The 19,094-nt window shown below is 32.2% G+C and overlaps 1 protein-coding gene across 1 annotated transcript in view; it reads left to right on the forward strand.

The window, feature by feature from the left end:
* Positions 1-2,416: 2,416 nt before the first annotated feature.
* The window catches only part of LOC143255369 (protein turtle homolog B-like), a 290,442-nt gene continuing 273,764 nt past the window's right edge, over positions 2,417-19,094 (forward strand). Inside the window, exon 1 of the mRNA XM_076510909.1 lies at positions 2,417-2,713. Coding sequence (XP_076367024.1) covers positions 2,593-2,713 — 121 coding nt within the window. The 5' untranslated portion in view covers positions 2,417-2,592. The remainder of the gene's footprint in view (positions 2,714-19,094) is intronic.

Genomic DNA, 19,094 nt, shown 5'->3' on the forward strand with positions numbered 1-19,094 from the left:
TATATGGTTGAATAAAACGTGTAAGGATTGTTGAGATAAGGACTCGCGCATTCATACGTGCAAACTGCATAAACTCTCTCTCTCTCCAAGGGTAAATAACGTCCATGATACCATTCATGTACATTTTCGCCCTGATTTACAATAATTAGTTCAAGACAGTAGTGCAAGAAACCATCTAGCTTGTATTTTCTGATAATGGTTTTACATAATTGATGAATTTTGTCGTCTTACTTGGATATCGCGATCATTAGCACTAAATATGATTGAACGTCTTTAAGATGAAGTTCAGCGTTGAATTTTCCACCGTCATCTGCTGCCGATGTTTATAAATAATTGCAGATCATACACAAATAAGATACCTTCCGGCTCCTCGTGGGAGTTTGTTCCCTGCTGAGTTTAAGGTGTTATCGTTTGCTAGTAAGTGGGTGTCCTAACAAAGTGATTAGTCAATATGCATGTAAAGAATACGAGTGATAATAATACAATTACTTAAGCTTCGTGATTTCAACCGAAACTTTGGTTGTGATGAAAGCGTGAAACAGTTAAGATATGCAATAAAAGAAATTTAGAAACAAATGTAATTCACATAGAAGTTTAGCAAGAGAAAGAAACAACAATTTAAAATTATTAAGAGGTGTTTCAAAATAAAAGGAAAATTAAAAATGCTTCCTGAAGCATGTATAAAGTTTATAAACATCATGTATTACACGGTTGAAAATTTAATAGAAGAGAACTATTTATATTACAGATAAAAATAAGCTATAAATAGAATTCATTGAAGAATTAAACAAAGTGAGCAAAGAGCTATCGAACACAAAAATATGTGAAATAGATGAAATACACTTGAAGATTTCGTGAAGTATGGTAAAATAGGAAATTTAATAAAATGTATGTTTTTACACATATAGATGGTGGTAACTCATTAAGAGACACATTTAAGCATTTGGGAAATACAACTACCCAAAAAGTGTAGGTAATCAACTATGGAGATGTAACTTGCTAAGAATTGTTGGCAAACCAATATGAAGGTAAAATATAGTAAAAAGCATAGATGAATATGTATAGAGGTTTAAATCAGTAGAATACAAAATTGTTAAAGCTGGAATTTTAATGCGTAATAAAGACCATGAGAAGAGATAACGGAAGTACAAAAGTAATCATTAGAAAACTTTTTTACAGAAATAAAAACGAATAGAGTAATAAAACAATCTAACTTACAAGAATGAAAGATACGTAAGAAACTGAATTTTATTGTAAGAAAAGATATTCATTTTATATTTCTAACTTAATAAAAATTAACATTTAATTTACAGTTGAATAAACATTATAAATGAAGTAAACAAAATACTTCCAGTTACCATTTCAGGAAACTGGAAGAAAAACATAATGCTTTCTTGAACTTCAAAAGTTAAAGTTTATGAAATGTTTAAATATGAGACAACTAAAAATCGTAGATTTGAATGCGGTGTTCAGTAGAAACTTCTGTGCACAGCGTATTTAGAATTGTTACGGATGGAACTAATTCTTCTGATGACAGTCTAGTTTTAAGCCTACTGCAAAATGACGACTTAACTTATTTAAGAAAAACATATAATCAGGAGACATTATGTAAGGAAGTGTTAATTCGACATTGAAATAACTGTAAGATGAGAAAACATTGATAAGAAAGTAAAGTAAAAATATTAAATTTTGTCCTCTTTGTTGGTTGAAATATAATACAGATTTAATACAAAACTTTTAAGAACTAAGATGAATTCTCAGTGGCAAGTTTAAAGGCTCATAACACTAGAAATCGGGTTTCGGTAGCTGTGACAGGCACAGCACAAATAACTCATTGTACAGCTTTGTGTTTAATAACAAAAAAACATTTTCATGAATATAAATAAATAACGGTATTATTTTAAGAGCTGTAATATTAGTGTTTCAGCAGTATTTATGCTTTCAAAAGTAGAATTTAATTTTAATTAAAAGTTATAAGCTTGAAAATAATAAAACATTTTATTTTTGTTTAAACAATAGAAATAATTTTTATTTGCTACTGATCTAAAGCCTCAAACACACTAGATGTTTCGTTACTTTTTCATTGTGTTAACCGAGAAAAAAATGGTTGTTTTCAACTGTATTTATTTATGATTTTATACAAGTATCCGAAAATAATTTAATAAATAAATTTGTTTCCAAGATAGATTGATACTGACTAAATTGTGAAAGGGAGTATGTTGATGTATATTTGGCCAAAAAACTGTGGAACGATCTTTATAGATCAATCTATCTCTTTAAGCACGCGCACATGTACTTTCACAACCTAATAGTCTATTGCTGCTGCCCTCTGTTGCCAAGTGAATGTAATCAATATTCTGTGCACCGAAAATAGTTAAGCTAACGTTTTGTAGCGCATCAGAACAAGCTGGTGTGTCGTGAGGTGAAGCCGATCTACTGAAACATACGCTTCTATCTTGTTGTGTTTGTGCAAGGTGATGTTGAAACAACTTGGAATCGTCAAACACAGGAAAATTTGAAAAACTAGACTGTGGATTGAGTGTGTATTTGACTATCTAATTATTGTATATTACTTATTTATTTCAATTTATTATGGGCTTATCAAGCAATTTAAAGGAGTTGTGGAAATTCCACTTGTGGTTTTGTCTACTTTGGTCCCAGACTACTTCAATATGGCTCAAACAAAAACCAGCAAATAATGAACAACCGTTTGGTAAGTAAACTAATTCAAATCAAAAATGAAGCAACAGAAGCAATGGAATTACTTTAAGCTGATTGAAAATGCTTTGGAAAGTGTATTGTTTATTTGTCTAAATCCAAAAATAATAATTTGGAATAAAAGGAACAAAACAAAAACTGAGTTAGTTAATTTGCGGAAGCTAGCCTACAAATTGTTTTTTTTTTGTGTGTGTGTTTGGTTGATATATGTTGATTTAATGAAATATATAGTTTAAAATATTCATGTCAAATAATCTTTAAAATAATCGACACTAAAGCACACTGTTGTCGACTAATAATAACTTTCGCTTTATAATAAAAATTTTAAATATGTTTTTAATGGACAGACCTGAAGGTCCCTATTGTTATCAAATCTGTTTTACAGAAGAGTTTATTACCAATTTCTTTACGGGAAATTACTCCTTTTTCCCTGCTTCCTAAATAGAGTATTTTGAAGAAGTTTAAAGTACCTTCTTGATGTGCTATTATAGTTTTTTATTACAGTAAAATTGAACCTGAGGAGAAAAAATATTGACTTTTCTTATTTAGTTGTTGTAGTTGATGCTTATTTGTCGACTCAATGTCTGTGTGTGTGTGTGTGTTTACTTATTTTCCTTTTGGTCTGTAGGAAGTGATGCGGGCAATTATTTTTAAAGCCTTTGGAAAATAATTTAACGTGTATCATCAGTGCTAATATATCATCATAGATCCTCTTTTGTAAAATTGTATTCTTATGTCTAGATTCACTTTTGCTTAAAACTGAGTTTTTGTAATATTTTGCTCTAATTATAATTTTTATTTCGTTGGTATTTGGTCTATATTTGATATTCCAGTAATGTTGTGTAGTATGGTTTGATACAATATCAATAAAATCCAAAAAAACATTAAATGTGGTTACGTTAAACCAACTTCAATTTTGGATATATGATTTTATTTTCAAATATGTTACCATAACCGTAACTTCTAAATAACTTAAGTATTTTCTCAAAATTATGTGTATAACTTACGCACATATGTTGTCTAGTTTCACAAAGTATCTCTAAGCAATTAAGTAGAAAACGAAAATACAAAACAATGATAACAGCAACAACAGAAACACTCTTTTGAACTTAATTAGTGTTCTACATAGCATATATATAAAACGATCTATTTACATTACATGGTTTTCATGAATATTTTCCTCGTAAATTTCTATGTTACAACTATAATGATATATGATATATAGTTATCAAGCTTAAATTTTACAGGAATTAAGAAATTTTCATAATGAAACATGTAAGCATAAGCTTTTCTATAAATACGAAACCATTTGATTGACAGTCATGAAAGACAGCGCGGTTGAATAGGAAAGACACACTTGCAAGAGATAGTAGTGTGAGTGTACAAGAGAGATCTTATGGTGAATACATGCTTGAAGTAAAGGTAAAATATATTATAGAACGAGGTCAAATATAACCGCTTACATCTTCAATTAACATTATGACTTAGGATAAAAGTTTGAAGTTAGGCCAGTCATAAACAAGTGTGAAGTTCATATATGTGAAGATGTTATTAAATGTGTAAAGGTATAGCTCTCAGTTTAGCACCATCATTTTATACTACGATGTAATGCGAAGTCATGAGTGTTTTGTAAATGTAGCAAATTCATCCAGTCACAAATGCACGCACTCACCCTTCATATCTATATTTACACAAGTTCAAAATGTTGTACTAAATTGGACCAATATGAAGTCGTTACGGTTCTTGTGTTATGTCCGAACATGTTCTGTGTGCCAACCGCGCATCGTAACAATATCCCTGTGACGTAGTTTCTAATGCAAAATCTTCGTCGTATTAAAATCAAAATCTTAATCCCAATATACTTTTCATTATTCATCTAATAAACAAGGTTGACAATCAACGTTTCAGTTTCGCACAATCCAACTGGCGGCGTGACTGGTATTTTGTCACACAGAATGGCATGATTGCCTGTTTTATTTTAGCTGCTTGAGGTATGCGACAGTTGAACAAATATGTCAAGTAAGCAATTTGTGCACAATGTTTTTTCTTATTTCTTTTCCACACATGCACACGCATTTTACTGCTCAAATATAAACACAAAAAAGCGGATGTATATATCCTTAAGCAGACATTTTATACAACAATGTATTAAATGTTTGTCAAGTTGTTTTGGAAACGTCTAATGTTAGATCGTATAATAACATTACAAGTCTACTTACTGATAGTATTAAGTACTTCAAAGTTAGTCTTAAATAAACTGCCCTCAATGGCACAGCGACATTTCTTCGGATTTATAACGCAATAATTTCCATTTTGATACTTGTGATGGGCGGAGCAAAGATAGCCCATTGTGTTGGATTGTGCTTAATTTCAAGTACACACAGAAATATATACTTGAAACTAAACTAAAGCAATAAATGCACACAATTTTCACTATAACTTTCTCTTCATCGAATACAGACCGTACTTAATAAAGGTTTAAGTAATGCTAGGCCTAAGACAAACGTACATAACGATTTCGGTGTCTGCGATCAGAATTATTTTATTCTATTCTAGGAATCCTGTATATAAATAAATATTGTTGTAATAAAGATACTAATTTGATCACAAAGGTTTTCCAAGTCTCTGCCATTTATCAAAAACACAGTATGATCATCAATTTTTACGGCAGCATTTGTAACATTTTTTTATTATATTGGTTAGTCGTGAAGTCTGAAGTATGAAGTCATATATTTCACGGTTTCTCACTCTTATTTAGCAACAAGTTCTATATAAATGGAAAAGAAAATCGGGCAAAGTTTGCATAAATATTGCCTCAAATACGGCACAGTTATTTGTATTGGTGGTTGACGTGGAAAATACATATTGCGGGTGCCAAAACTCTTAATATGGTTAATTTATAAGCGGGTAACAAACCTTTATTTATAAATAAACCAAAATCAATACTTCCTGTAAAGTTATTTTTGGAAGCCATTTATATACGTTACATTACATCAGGTATATATTTACCTACATTTATCCTCTTGAATCCTGTTTTTACCTTTTTGTTTAATTATATTTTCTTTCTATTATTATTGAGACGTTTATTTCAAAATCACGTTTCATTATATAGGATTTAGGCTTCTTTATTTTTATTTCCTTTGTTGTAGTTAGGTATTCAACTAGAAGTTTAGGCACAATTGTTGGAGATAGTAGTAAAATAATATTCGTATCTCGAAATTGTTTTCTTTCAAAATCAGCCCCTCAGTGGCACAGCGGTATGTTTGTGGACTCACATTGCCAGAAAACGGGTTTCGATTCCTGTGGTGGGCAGAGTACAGATAGCCCATGGTGTAGGTTTGTGCTTAATTACATTCAATAAAATAAAAAATCATGGTTACAATTTTATCATAACTCATTATCGATTTTAAAAAAGTGAATGAATTGTCACTCAGTTGAGACTGCAGAAAAGTTTCATAAATGTTCGCTGTGCTCTAGATAATGTTAAAATAAGTTAATTCTTTAGCCTCGCTACCATTAAAAATGGATTATTTTTTCTTGACACAAGAAAATTCCTGTGAATAGATCACTAGGGGTGGGAAACTTATTACCAGTTAGTATAGAACAGGGGGTGTGGTTGTTCTTGTTATAAATTCATGATACTGAACATAAAGACTTTAACTCGGAATTTTATGGTCGAGATTTGTGTTTACGTAATTTATTAAAGTAAATTCATCCATTTTAAAGTCAGAGTTTCTTTGTTTCTTTTAACTATGCAGTTTTTATTATTTTATAGTAGCTTTTTAATAAGGAATGCACGCTCATTTCATCGTATTTGTATCCATATTCTTACTATGTGCAGCATTAAACAGCACGCCTGTAATCATAAAAGTTGAACAATGAGGGATGTGATACATTGTCACCATGGAAACTGCATTTTCAACAGTTTCACATTTGTATCTTTATTCTCACAATGGCCGAAGTTAAATAGTCCATTTCTATTATGACTGAATATTACCGAGATATATTAAATGTTATCGTTATGTTAATGATAGCTTTAAAGTTGTTTTTAGATGTAGAGATAAGCCAGTTAATGTATTACAGTAAAGTAGGATTTCAAAATTATACATATCTGTTTGTTTTCTCGTTTAACCGTTGTAGGAGACATTCCTTTTCAGGATAGTCCGTCAACCAAGTACCTACAACTAGTTTTTATCTTCGCATATATTTTGTAGTTTAGCGTCCTTGTTCTTCATTTAAGTTGATGATGCCAAATAGTTTGTGAATATTCAGTGAGATTAGATAGGTAGATTTGATGGTTACCACCGTGTTTAGCTTTTGCTAAACATTTGCTAAATAACATTCGTATGTTATTTGATCACTTGTGAATGTTCATTGTGACTTTCAGGTTTATTGATTCTTTTAAAGCAAACCTGATTTTAAATATAAATTTCCAACAAGAAAGTAGAAAGGACATTTTGTGAACATCATGTTTTGTTTCAATTTTATTTTGACTATTCTGGACTCGTAGCTGTTTTGGGGTATACTGGGAGTTTATTAGGAATATCGAAAATCACCATAATTTCAGTTTGGTTTTCTATTAATTGCAAATTCACGTACGGGTAATGATGTAAAACTGGAAGTCGAACTATGAAGCAGCGCTATCTGCTAGTCATCATCGCTTTAATAAAGTTTCCTAATTACTTTTGAAATTGATCAAGGTACTCGGTTATACTCTTTTATCCAGTCCCTAGAAATTTTCCTTCAGTTGAGAAAAGAAATAGATGGTAGACTTGATAACAAAGATTACAAAGTTTTGTTTGAAACTTGCTTCACCTAATTTCAAAAGCAGTATAAATAACGATAAACATGTATGCACTACATACACCACAGCTGATTTTTATAAATCCTTTTGTTGTGGCCATTGTGGAGACGGCCCGGCATGGGCAGATGGTTAGGGCGCTCGACTCGTAATTGGAGGGGCAAGGGTTTGAATCCTCGTCGTACCAGACATGCTGGCCCTTTCAGGCGTTGGAGCGTTATAATGTGTCTACCCACTATTTGTTGGTAAAAGAGTAGCCCAGGAGTTGGCTGTTGGTGGTGATGACTTACACTGCTAAACTAGGAACGGCTAGCACTGACAATCCTTGTGTAACTTTGCACGTAATTCGAAACATACATACATTGTGCAATCGTACTGAATGAAGTTTTTTTTGCTAGAACTGTGAAGTTAATCGTAGCCCCTTATAATTAATTTAAAACTGTCATTTTCGTTGAAGTACGTTTATTAATAATATCTTGACAATATTTTTTTCCTGAACGTCTATTCTCTTCAAGTTATTTTGTTAGTATATGTTTATTTATAATATGTTGACAATATCTTTTTAACCTGAACGTCTGGTCTTTTCAAGCCTTTATGCTGTTATGTTATTTTTGCTTTTCCAACTCTTAGACTCTGCCTATATATTTTTGTTGGTTAGAACACTCGACTCGTAACCTATAGGTTACGGGATTGAAACCATATACCTTAGGGGCCTTATAATTTTAAAGTCACTCCTACTATTCATTAGTAAAGTGTAGTCAGAGAATTGACGGTTAGTGTTACCGGCCGTTTACCTTCCCTCTTATCGACAGTTCAGAATTACGAACGGTAGCAGTTAGCCTTATTAACTTTTCCTTAACCAAACAAGATATGTATTTTTAAAGAACCTCTAAAAACATCTTTACCCTAGTGCTATTCTCCCTGGTTGCACTTTTTTCTAGTTGATGAATGAAATCTAATATTTTATTCGTCATCAGTAGAGTCGTACTCATTTACATACTACGTCGATGTAAACAACACAATAAGCACCATTTCACATGGTTTCGACACTTTGTAAATTGAAAGTTTTTACTGACGACTACACATTGACGAAATGATTTAGGCCATGAAATAAATTCGCTATATTTGTATGTTTGTTTGTATACATTCACATTCGTAATGTTTAGGGGAAAATCGACTAATTCTTTACCCATGCTTAGGTTAGCAAAATATAAGATGCAGTGGCAGTCAAAAAACTTGAAAAGCCCTTTCAGTAATTATTCGCACCAAGACCAAAAGAAATATTCTTCTTCTTGTTAATGTCTATTATATTGGAGCCTAGCTTGTGGATCGGCAAGGATCATAATTCAAGTTGATGATATTATTTTAAAGCCAGTTCCTTTTCTCTAGTTTTTGTTTTTTTGTTTTTGGACAAGAAAATTTAACGTTGATATGAAGAAAAACATTGTAGTCATTTGGTTATAATGCTGCCCTGTAGTACACTTTATAAAGGTTACGTAATAAATTATATTCTAAGACGACTTTAAGCAGTACAATATTTTACGTTTTTGGTTTTACGCAGTAGAATTAGAATTCCCAGCTAACATTCTTAAGGAAAGAGTAATTTTAAAGTAACTATTGTGCAAGTCGATAACACCAATTTACTTGTGAGAGGGTCGATACTGTGCTGATGGAAAATGTATGGCAGTATTTCATAGCGTAAAACAAAGATTTGTTGAGAATAAATGGCTTCGTCTTTAATAAAATGCTGACTGTGATTTCACCGAAGGACTCAAACCTTATTATCGTTCCACAACGAAACAAAATGAACATGTACTGAATTTAATTTTTGTTTTGTTTTGTTGTTGTTAGTGGCAAATATACATAGTGTATCAACTACAGGTATCGAAATCTTAATGTTAGCGTATTAACCACTTACCACTGAGTTTTGGGGTCTTATCCTGCATTAAATTCTCTATTAAAGTTAAGATTTATATACCAAATTCTGACAAACCATTAGAAACAATACACGTGACGTTTGTGGTAAGAATTACGCGAATTCTATTTAAACTACTTAACCATTTTGTTTTCCATTGATTTGTGTCGAACTGTTCCAAAGAAGGACTTAAACACGAAGACATTTAGAAAAAGAATGGTTGGAAATATGTAATTATATGTTAGACAATGTGTTGATGTCTTTTAATAGGAAATTCAAGCTTTCACTCAGATAGTAATAAATGTGGCATGAAGAGAGGAGGCAAACATGCTATTTTAACATAGGTGGTACTAACATCTACTTTATGAATAATGTTTTGACACTTTGAAAATTGAAAGTTTTTACTGACGATTACACATCGAAAAAATGATTTAAGCGATGAAATAAATTCGCTATTTATAAGGAATGTTTTACATCAAAAAAGACTCATTGAGTGCTATATTCTATAAGTAGTAAAAATAAATAACTAAAAAACTTATTTCAAATGCTAATTCTTAACTGAATTTATTCGAAGTTGTATTTAATAAAGTTACAATATTTCGTCTGAATAGAGGCAGGCGTGGCCATTGAATAGAGTGCTTGTATTGAGAATCCGATAACTCGTGGCTTTCGTTGGGTTACCATAGAAAAATACTCCGCACTAAGGTGCTATGGGTAAGGTATAAGAATAAGAGTTAAATACAATTATTTGGTCTAACAAGAGTAGTCCTCACTGTTGAAAATTTGGACTGATATCGTAGAGTTGCTTTACACAAATATACGAAACAAACGAAATGAAAGCTACGTCCAAGCCCTAAAACATAATGTTATGTATCTATCACAGTACTTACAGTGAGTCTCTGGCAATCAAATATCAATGGTGGAAATGGTTAGTAGCTTACACTATCATCTAAATATGTGTCTCACTTCTTCAGATACCTCTCTTACTACCTACGAGACATACCATTTGTAAAATAAATATCGAGTCTCGTTTGTTCTCAAACTTTTGTCTCTCGTGTGTAACGCTTTTTGTCTTGTTCCTTATAAAAGTAAGAATACTTTTTTATACTTCTTGTTGTTTTATTTTCGTGATCTTTTTGTGACCTTGATCCTCCAAAAATTAACTACTTTTTAGTTTGGTCATAATACAGATATATATCAATTTTTGTCCAAACCCATTCAGATGTTTTTGAGAAATCCTGCGAAGAAACACACATGCTCAAACACACATATCAGGGTCAAACATAACTTCCGTCCACCTTCGGTGATGGAGATAAAAATGTATAACTGTATGTGTGATGTTAAGTGTAACAACGCTGGAGAAACTTCTTGTTGTCTGCGAACATTTTTCGTGTATTCATACACCTTCTTTTAGGACGAATACTTACGTTAGGCTCTTCTGGAGAACAATGCCTCTAAAAGCGTATTTGCTTGAAACCGCAATTTTTTTTATAGGTTTCAGTAATAAATAAGAAATATGTTTTGTATAACATTTTCATCAGTAACTTCGTTTGTGCGACATTGTAACCGAGCTGACTGAAATATATATATTTTACCAGTAGCAATATTCATTATGAAGTTCGCTGATAGCTTTATGCATGTCTGATGACATACTAACAAGAATTATTTATTCTGGCACTCGGTTCTTTATTTTCATTCATGAACGTAACAACATTCACACTCTATTTAAGTCTAAGATATAGTTCTCTGCAAGTTATAGTTCTTACCCTTTTTTATGTAGGTTGTAAATAGATAGGTTTAATTTCCGTATTCAACACAGAGAACAACTCATTAGTTAGAAACCAAATACTAGGTTGCAAGCAACTTTTTATTATCACACTGTGGATGAAGATCGGTGTTTACAACGTGACAAACATAGCATTCTCTCACGGAATTTCAGATAAGAACTTTTTTATATTTTTGGAATACAACGATATTATTTTTCAGTCGTCGTATTATATGCCAGCGCTACTCTACTTTACAAACCAGGCTCCTTCAGAATACACAGATATACACAACATTTTAAATAATTTCGCTGCATTCTAGTCAACACAAAATGATCCCACTACATAACAGACGACACAAAATAATTGCGATATATACAAACATTAAAAACTGCTTCCGCAACCTATCCTGCAACACAAGATAATACAACTACCTTTCAGGCAGCACGAAACGCTATCACCATATACCAGGCAACGAAAAACTATCCGAGGCATACCGGACAACATAAAGTGATTCTGTTACATACCGGATAACACGAAACTCTTATCGGTATGTTTAAAGCTCGGTAGGAGTTTTCTGTTCTTTAGGCAACAAACATTAGGAAGCGATATTTTGTTTGTCTGAAATGGGTTCTTTGAAGGAGATGTTTGAATAGAAACCCGTGCTGTTTCAATCACTGAGCTGTTGTTAACAGCAACAGATGCTAAGAAGCAATTTTGTTATGATGTTTTTTTTTTTTATGGTGTTATGATCCACAAAAAAGTTCGGACTGTTTTTTATTAAGGTTTTTATTAATAACGTTTATAGGAAATAATTTTATCGGGAAAAGTTAATTTGAAGTACCACTTGTTGAATAATAGTGGCCATGTAGTATTGGCATATGAGGCAATGGATAGTAAGGATTAAATATTTCGCTTTAAAAAAAGGAACGTGTTTAAGGTCAACTATCTGGGAATTGAAAACGTTATTTATTGAACTTCTCGCAAAGTTACTCGAAGGCTGTCTGCTCTAGTCGTCCTTAAGTTTAAAATTATGGACCCACACCTAACTCGTGTCCATTTTAATCGTGAAACGGGATTTTACAGTCACCATTATAATACACCCGCAGCCCAAAGTGCGAACCACGATTTTAGCCTTATCAGTAGAGGGTAGTAAACTATATGATCACCGAAACACAGTCCAGTACGCTTACCACTGAATCGCAACACATGAACAGCAGACATAGATTAATCATTTGTTTTTATTCGTTTATAGATGGAAATTATGGTTAAGACAGTATTTTATTATTCAATACTTGTAATACTTAATCTTTAACATCTAGCTAAGTTCGTTGACTTCAGTCCCTCTCAGGTACAGCGGTAATTCTATGGATTTACAACGCTAAAATCAGGGGTTCGATTCCACTTGGTGGACGCAGTATATAGCTCGATGTGGCTTTGTTATAAGAAAACATATGCACACTCGTTGACTTTAAAGAGAAGGAATCGTTGACACTATGGAAGTGTCAGATAAGCTTTTCTAGGATTAACCATGATTACTTAGTTTGTCCGGTATATTATGGTTTGCATGCCGCTGACGCAAAATCGTGTTCCTGCACTTTTTGGAATGTGAGGGAGATACAGAGTAGTGATAATTGAGTATGTACTATTAGGCAATGTTTGGTCTGTCAGCTCAAATTTTAACTGCTTAAGACATGGTAAAATGTTAAGGAATATATTTTCATTAATGTTCATAGGTGTTTGTTTGTATTTTTTTATAGCAAAGCCACATCGGGCTATCTGCTGAATCCACCGAGGGGAATCGAACCCCTGATTTTAGTGTTGTAAATCCGTAGACTTATCGCTGTGCCAGCGGAGGATTCATAGGTGTTAATGGATTAGAATAATTCCACGTATTTTTGTAAAAAGTATTGACAATACATTTGAAAGTATTCACTTTATCTTTCACGTCTCTAACGTTTCTGAATATCTAGCCTGACCCCACTCTAATACGATACCTGAAATATTAAACATTTTTTTAAATGTTTCTTGAGACAGAAATACTACTATTTTTTAGAATGTTTTGTTGGAACTTTATTTCCATTTTTAGAAACTCGATTTCATTCATTTTATGGAATTTATCAAATGCTAAAGTATTCAGAAACAAACTGCACGTTATTTTGAAGACATATATCCATAAAAAATTGTTTACAGAATTCATTTCTAGGTTTTCAGATGAATTTCTTGCCTCAAGTAGAATTACCATAAGTCTCAACATTGTTTTGGGGGCCACAAGCTTAACGAAAAATAAGGTTGATACAGAAACACAACTCCTAAGGCTACCTTAGAATGCTGAAAATCTACTTTCACCTCAAATAATACATATATATTTTAAGAAGGTAGATCGCCAACAAATTTGTTTTCACTGGTAGTATACGAATCCACGTGCAGCAACTGTCAATTTTTACAATGGTACCAACAAGCTCACTTCAGGAGTACAGTCAAATTTTATTCCTAACTGCCAGATTCTTACCTCTTTACAGTTCGTAAATGCAATGCAAATATTAATGTTCTTTATAACTTCGAGAGTCGCAATTCGGAAATAATAATAATATAAACATTTTAATAATTCCACAATGATTTCAATCCAAATTCATCCTCATTTGTTAATCGGTAGCAGTCTCTCGGTTTTGATCATCTGATAAATTGTGCATAACATCCAGTAGGTCAGTACGTACAAACTTTCATGGAAGAGATAATTTTATCACAGTTCTGCAAGTTCGTTGCGGCTCTACTGGTCAAAAAGCTACAAGGTCATTGCGACTCTGTCAAATGGCTACAAATTCAACGCGGCTGTGTATCCGTAGTTTATTTACTTTGTGGCAACAGAGCAGTAGCCATAACTCTTTCATCTGCTAATTTAATATACTGGTATAACTAGGACTACTCAAGGTCATAAAATTAAAACTTATAACGATCAGAATGCACTGATAACGTACTCGAGTGCTTTTGCTATTACCAGTATTTTTCCACAGGTTTTGACAAGAGAATAACTTGTTTCTTTGTCTTATAACAAAACTATATTGGGCTACTTTCAATAGTCAGTCCAAGGAATCGAGTCCCAGAATTTCAGACTTGCAAGGTACATAAGGGGAACAACAAGAAAGGAAAAGACTCAAATCTGAAAGACTCATGTAATTGTAAACATACATATTTTACAATGACTAGTATGGAGAAGACAGTGAACGCTATAATTTTTACAACTCTTATGAATTCCATAATTTTACTTTAAGTCTTGTAAGAAACTATTAATGAGACTAATGTTACTGCTACAGTTTAACTCATGAATTGTTTAAATGTGGTTTCCAGCCGTTTTGGGTTTATGACACTGATATTGTGTATACGACACTAATTAGTGTGCTGTGAGTCACCTTATAGTGATTTCATGCTAATCAAAAACATCAATCGAGATTTACTTCTAAACAGGACATCTTCTACTCCATTTCCTCTTTATAAATAGGTAAGTGTACCTGACTTTAAAACCTAACCATTAAAGGGGACGACATATGTTTGTTTATCTCTTTAATTGAAAAGTTGCTTTATTGCAGTGTGATCTTACATGTATGGTTGGTTTAACAAAATTAACTATTTGAATGTCTGGCATGGTCTGGTGGTCAAGGTTTTTGAGTTGAAATCTATAGGTCGCAAGTTCAAACCTCGATGGTAAAGAGAAGCTCAAGAGTTGACGGTAGGTGGTGTTGACTAGCTGTATTTCTTCTTGTTTGCTCAGATAACCCTCGAGTAGCTTAGAGGGAAATTTAGTAAAAACAGCAATTATTTAACAATGAATGAAGTAGTTAATGTTACATTTATATTTATTTTTGTTTTTATTTGGATTTTCCTTTTTTACTTCTTTGTCGGCTTGATGATTTTATTATTTTACATTTCAGTTATGATGTTTGGATTAATCATAAAATTTGTTTTAATTCCTTTAGTAGGCCTAAGTAATTCGTTATAAACGACTATTGATTACCGCAGTAACTTTGCCTTCTCAGTTCTTATGCAAATCAAATTCCCTTTTCCCTTAGAAACTAACTTAATATGTTTATAACTCGGTACGAAAAGAAAATTCCATTACCTTTAAGAAAAATGACAGCATTTTTCCAACAAAAGATAATGTATTTTAAGTGAATAGTTTTAAACATTTTTAAAATACAATTGGTATTGAGAAGTCTTCCAATATATTATAGAGTGCTTCAATACTTGTGAGGAAAAAGATCCTCTGGTGCTTACGATATAAACAGTGCAGTACAATCTCTGTACATACATCTGAATACATGTATATCCATTTAAACGTATCTTCATGTCATTGAATTAATTAATATAACGTTATGTAAAGTTTCTCAGAATATTTATCTTTAAGCATATTAAACACTCTAACTTTTGAACTCGAAGGTGAACTACATTTGAATGCTTTAATTTTATTCTTACATAACGTGTTTGCTTACATATTACCATGAAATGTTATTAGCTTTAACCAACGAATAGTGACATTGATCGTGAAATTATAACGTCCCCATGACTGAAAGGGCGAGCATGTTGACTGTGACGGGGTTCGGAATCCGCGACCTTCAGGTTACGAGTCGAGTGCACTTAACCACCTGGTCATGCCGGGCCACAACGTTGGGAATTATGACATAATACGGAAGATATATGATTCATTTTCTTTCAAAGAAAAACTATTGGACTCGATGGCTAGGCATAAATTATAACCACTATTTTTTTTGAAGGTAGAAACAGACGTTGATATTGAAACGAATTTCTTTCAACAAGACTGTCATCAGCGTATTTTGCACTGGACAGGGTACTAATAAACAACTTTTCTAACTTAACGCTGTTTGTTCGTTTGGAACTCGTCATATCTGTGGTTTACAATCATATTCACTTGCAATTTCATGTCTTAAGGATCATGTACAGAAAACAATTAACGACTTAAGTGACGGATAATATCATATGAAATATTGGTAAGACAAATATCAGTAAAAATATTGTTGCTTTTTGTGTAATCTATTTTTTGTGTCAATTTCTTTGACACTTGCTAGTTATCAACCAGATATCAACCGAATCCAACGTCGACATTCTCTTTCGTCATCATGCGAGAAATATATGATATTAATTATCATTGTAACTGAACTGCATAACTATTAACATTATGGACTTTTCAAAAAACTTTTGCAAGAAACAGATACAAAAAATATATGATTTTAAATTGTCTGTTATATACTAAATAAATAATGTGAATCACTTCTCTTAGCATAATTCATATCCCTAGAGTTATTATGTTTGGAAATTCAGAAAGGAGCATGTGTCTGTGAGAAGACTTGGATATTATATTTCATCTTTTTATAAAATAATAAAAGATAGGTTGATAACTTCTACAATGTTTGGGCGTAAGTTAATGGTTAGCGTGTCGGACTACAGTTCGGAAGCTCCATGTTTCGTGTCCTGATGTTGCTGAAAACGTTATGAACGTAAACAAACAATCTCAGAGCCGTGAAGGCAGCTCATTATGCTGATTGATTGCATGAACCCGTTCTATTTCGCCTATGCCTGAATCTTGAAGCCTCTAACTTGGCTAGTGAATCATGGGTGGGTTAAGGTACATTTGTGACTGAAAATACCAAGTACGACTTCTATAACGTGTCATTAGCAAGTTGCAATCATATATTGCCTGAAGACAGCACACAAAGAAACTATTTAAAAAGACACATGTAAAGTGGATGTTTTTAAAGGCTTTGGACCAAGTAATACCTTTTATTTAAAAAATAATAATAATTTTCAGCAAGGTAGAAAGAAAATAGTTTTATTTCCAAAAGTGTCACATTTTTGCATTAAGAGAAGCATAAGTAGACCGAAACACGTATGGTCTAACAAAAAGGTTTTTTGTATAAAACGTTGTAAGGTACTTTCAAGTAAGCACGTAGCAGTCGTTGTTGAGAATCCATGTTATTTTGAACTCTTTATATGTAGAAACCATACAATTTCAGCAATTGGTGATTTTTGGAAAGATACAATACAATACTATTCTGTTAAAGAATAACTGATGTAAAATCACATTTGTAATTATGCTGCATTATTATAAGAAGTAAACTGAATGATGCAGGTACAATAGATTACTGTAAGAAATAATGCTCTTGGTGTATTTATTACACATTATTTTAAGTAGAGCGGTTTCTAGTATTTTTAACACATTAATGTAAAGGCTGGAATCGCTTGAATAGTTAATGTTTTACTTTAAGTATATGGGTCACTGGTGTGCTTATAATGCATTTATATAAAGAGTGAAATATCTTACAAGCGGTTTCTTACTGTTTTAATCAGTTTTTTTCTGAATCATTCTATTTAGTTGTGATTCTAATCTATCGGAAAAGAAACTAAAACGTCACATTACCTGGTTGACAAATATTTTTATCATTACATTAATTTTTAAATACAATACTTTAGTGGAAATATATATTTACATGTCTATTCCAATTCATTTTACTTTACAAAATGAAAATTATATTACAGAGAAATATTCATATTTTAACGTAAGGTTAAAAAAATAAGCGACGTGAATAATACAAGGTATAAGAGCGATAAAAAAAATTAAATTTTAACCTGTGGTAACTTATGCACGTAATTAAATACGACGTAGTGACTTATGCACGTGGGTAAATACGTAGTAACGTAACAATCTTCTTCACGATAATGTTCTGATTCTTTGACAAGAGTAGTTATATAATCGCTAACAGCGTATTAACTTTCACTTAAATTATTTTGTTTTCGTGAATTAGAACATTGCACCAATCAATCTGTGTATAAACAAAACCAGTTATGAAACAAATGCAGTAATTATTATATTAATGTAGAACTTGTAACGCTTAATAATTTCGCTCCGATTATATACATATTAGAGAACACAATCACAACAGGATCGTATTACATTTAGCTATCCTTGTTTTGACAACTTTTACTCTGTTAGGTTTATCTGTAGACTTTTTAGAGCGAAAATTATATTAATATTGAAAGAAACTAGAACTGTTCATATATACATTTAGCTCAAATGTTTTATAAGTCGTAAATTGTTTAAATTACTGAAAAGAATGGTTTAAGACAATCCTTATTCTTTCTATGTTAAACTAACATCAACTTAGTTGTCGGGTAAAAGATCAACTCGACCTTATTTTGTTAAAATTCTGCGATAGTCACACATTGATAGTTATACTGTAGCAATCGGGTAACGTAGTAACTCGAACACCATGTTGCTCGAATTCTGTGAAAGTCACGCATCGATAGATACACTCAGTAAGGATCGAGTAACGTTGAAACTCGAACACCATGTTGCTAGGATTCTGTGATACTCAACAATAGCTTGCTCTGTATCAGTCGCGTAATGTAACAACTAAAATTTGTGCTGCTGAAATTCTATGAAATTTACACATCGATAACTACATTCAGTAGCAGTCGTGTTACATAATCACTTCTAGTTTTTTTTTCATACGCATTTTACAGTGCTTAATAAATAATAATTTTGCAAAATTATACTTTATTCCTTTGTACTACAGGTCGAACTGCTAATTCTTGTACTTAACGCTGCCCATTAGACAACGAGATGAGATTACGACACAGTAGATTTATGGTTCGCGTCCTTCATCCGCAAAAACAAAAAAAAAAAAACAAAAAAAAAACGCTCTTCGCTTTGGGATCGTGGGCGCACCATACGAGTGACATTCAAAAATAGAGAAGAGTGGCCCTAGTTGTGGATGTGGGATCTGTTTATTAGCTGCTATCTATAAGCATAAAATTATAGGGTTGGTTATGCGCAAATAAAATAAACAAGCTGGTAACAGTTAACAAAACAGGCTTTTTTCTTTGT

This window comes from Tachypleus tridentatus, chromosome 7 (genome assembly GCF_004210375.1).
Source record: "Tachypleus tridentatus isolate NWPU-2018 chromosome 7, ASM421037v1, whole genome shotgun sequence".
Taxonomy (NCBI): domain Eukaryota; kingdom Metazoa; phylum Arthropoda; class Merostomata; order Xiphosura; family Limulidae; genus Tachypleus; species Tachypleus tridentatus.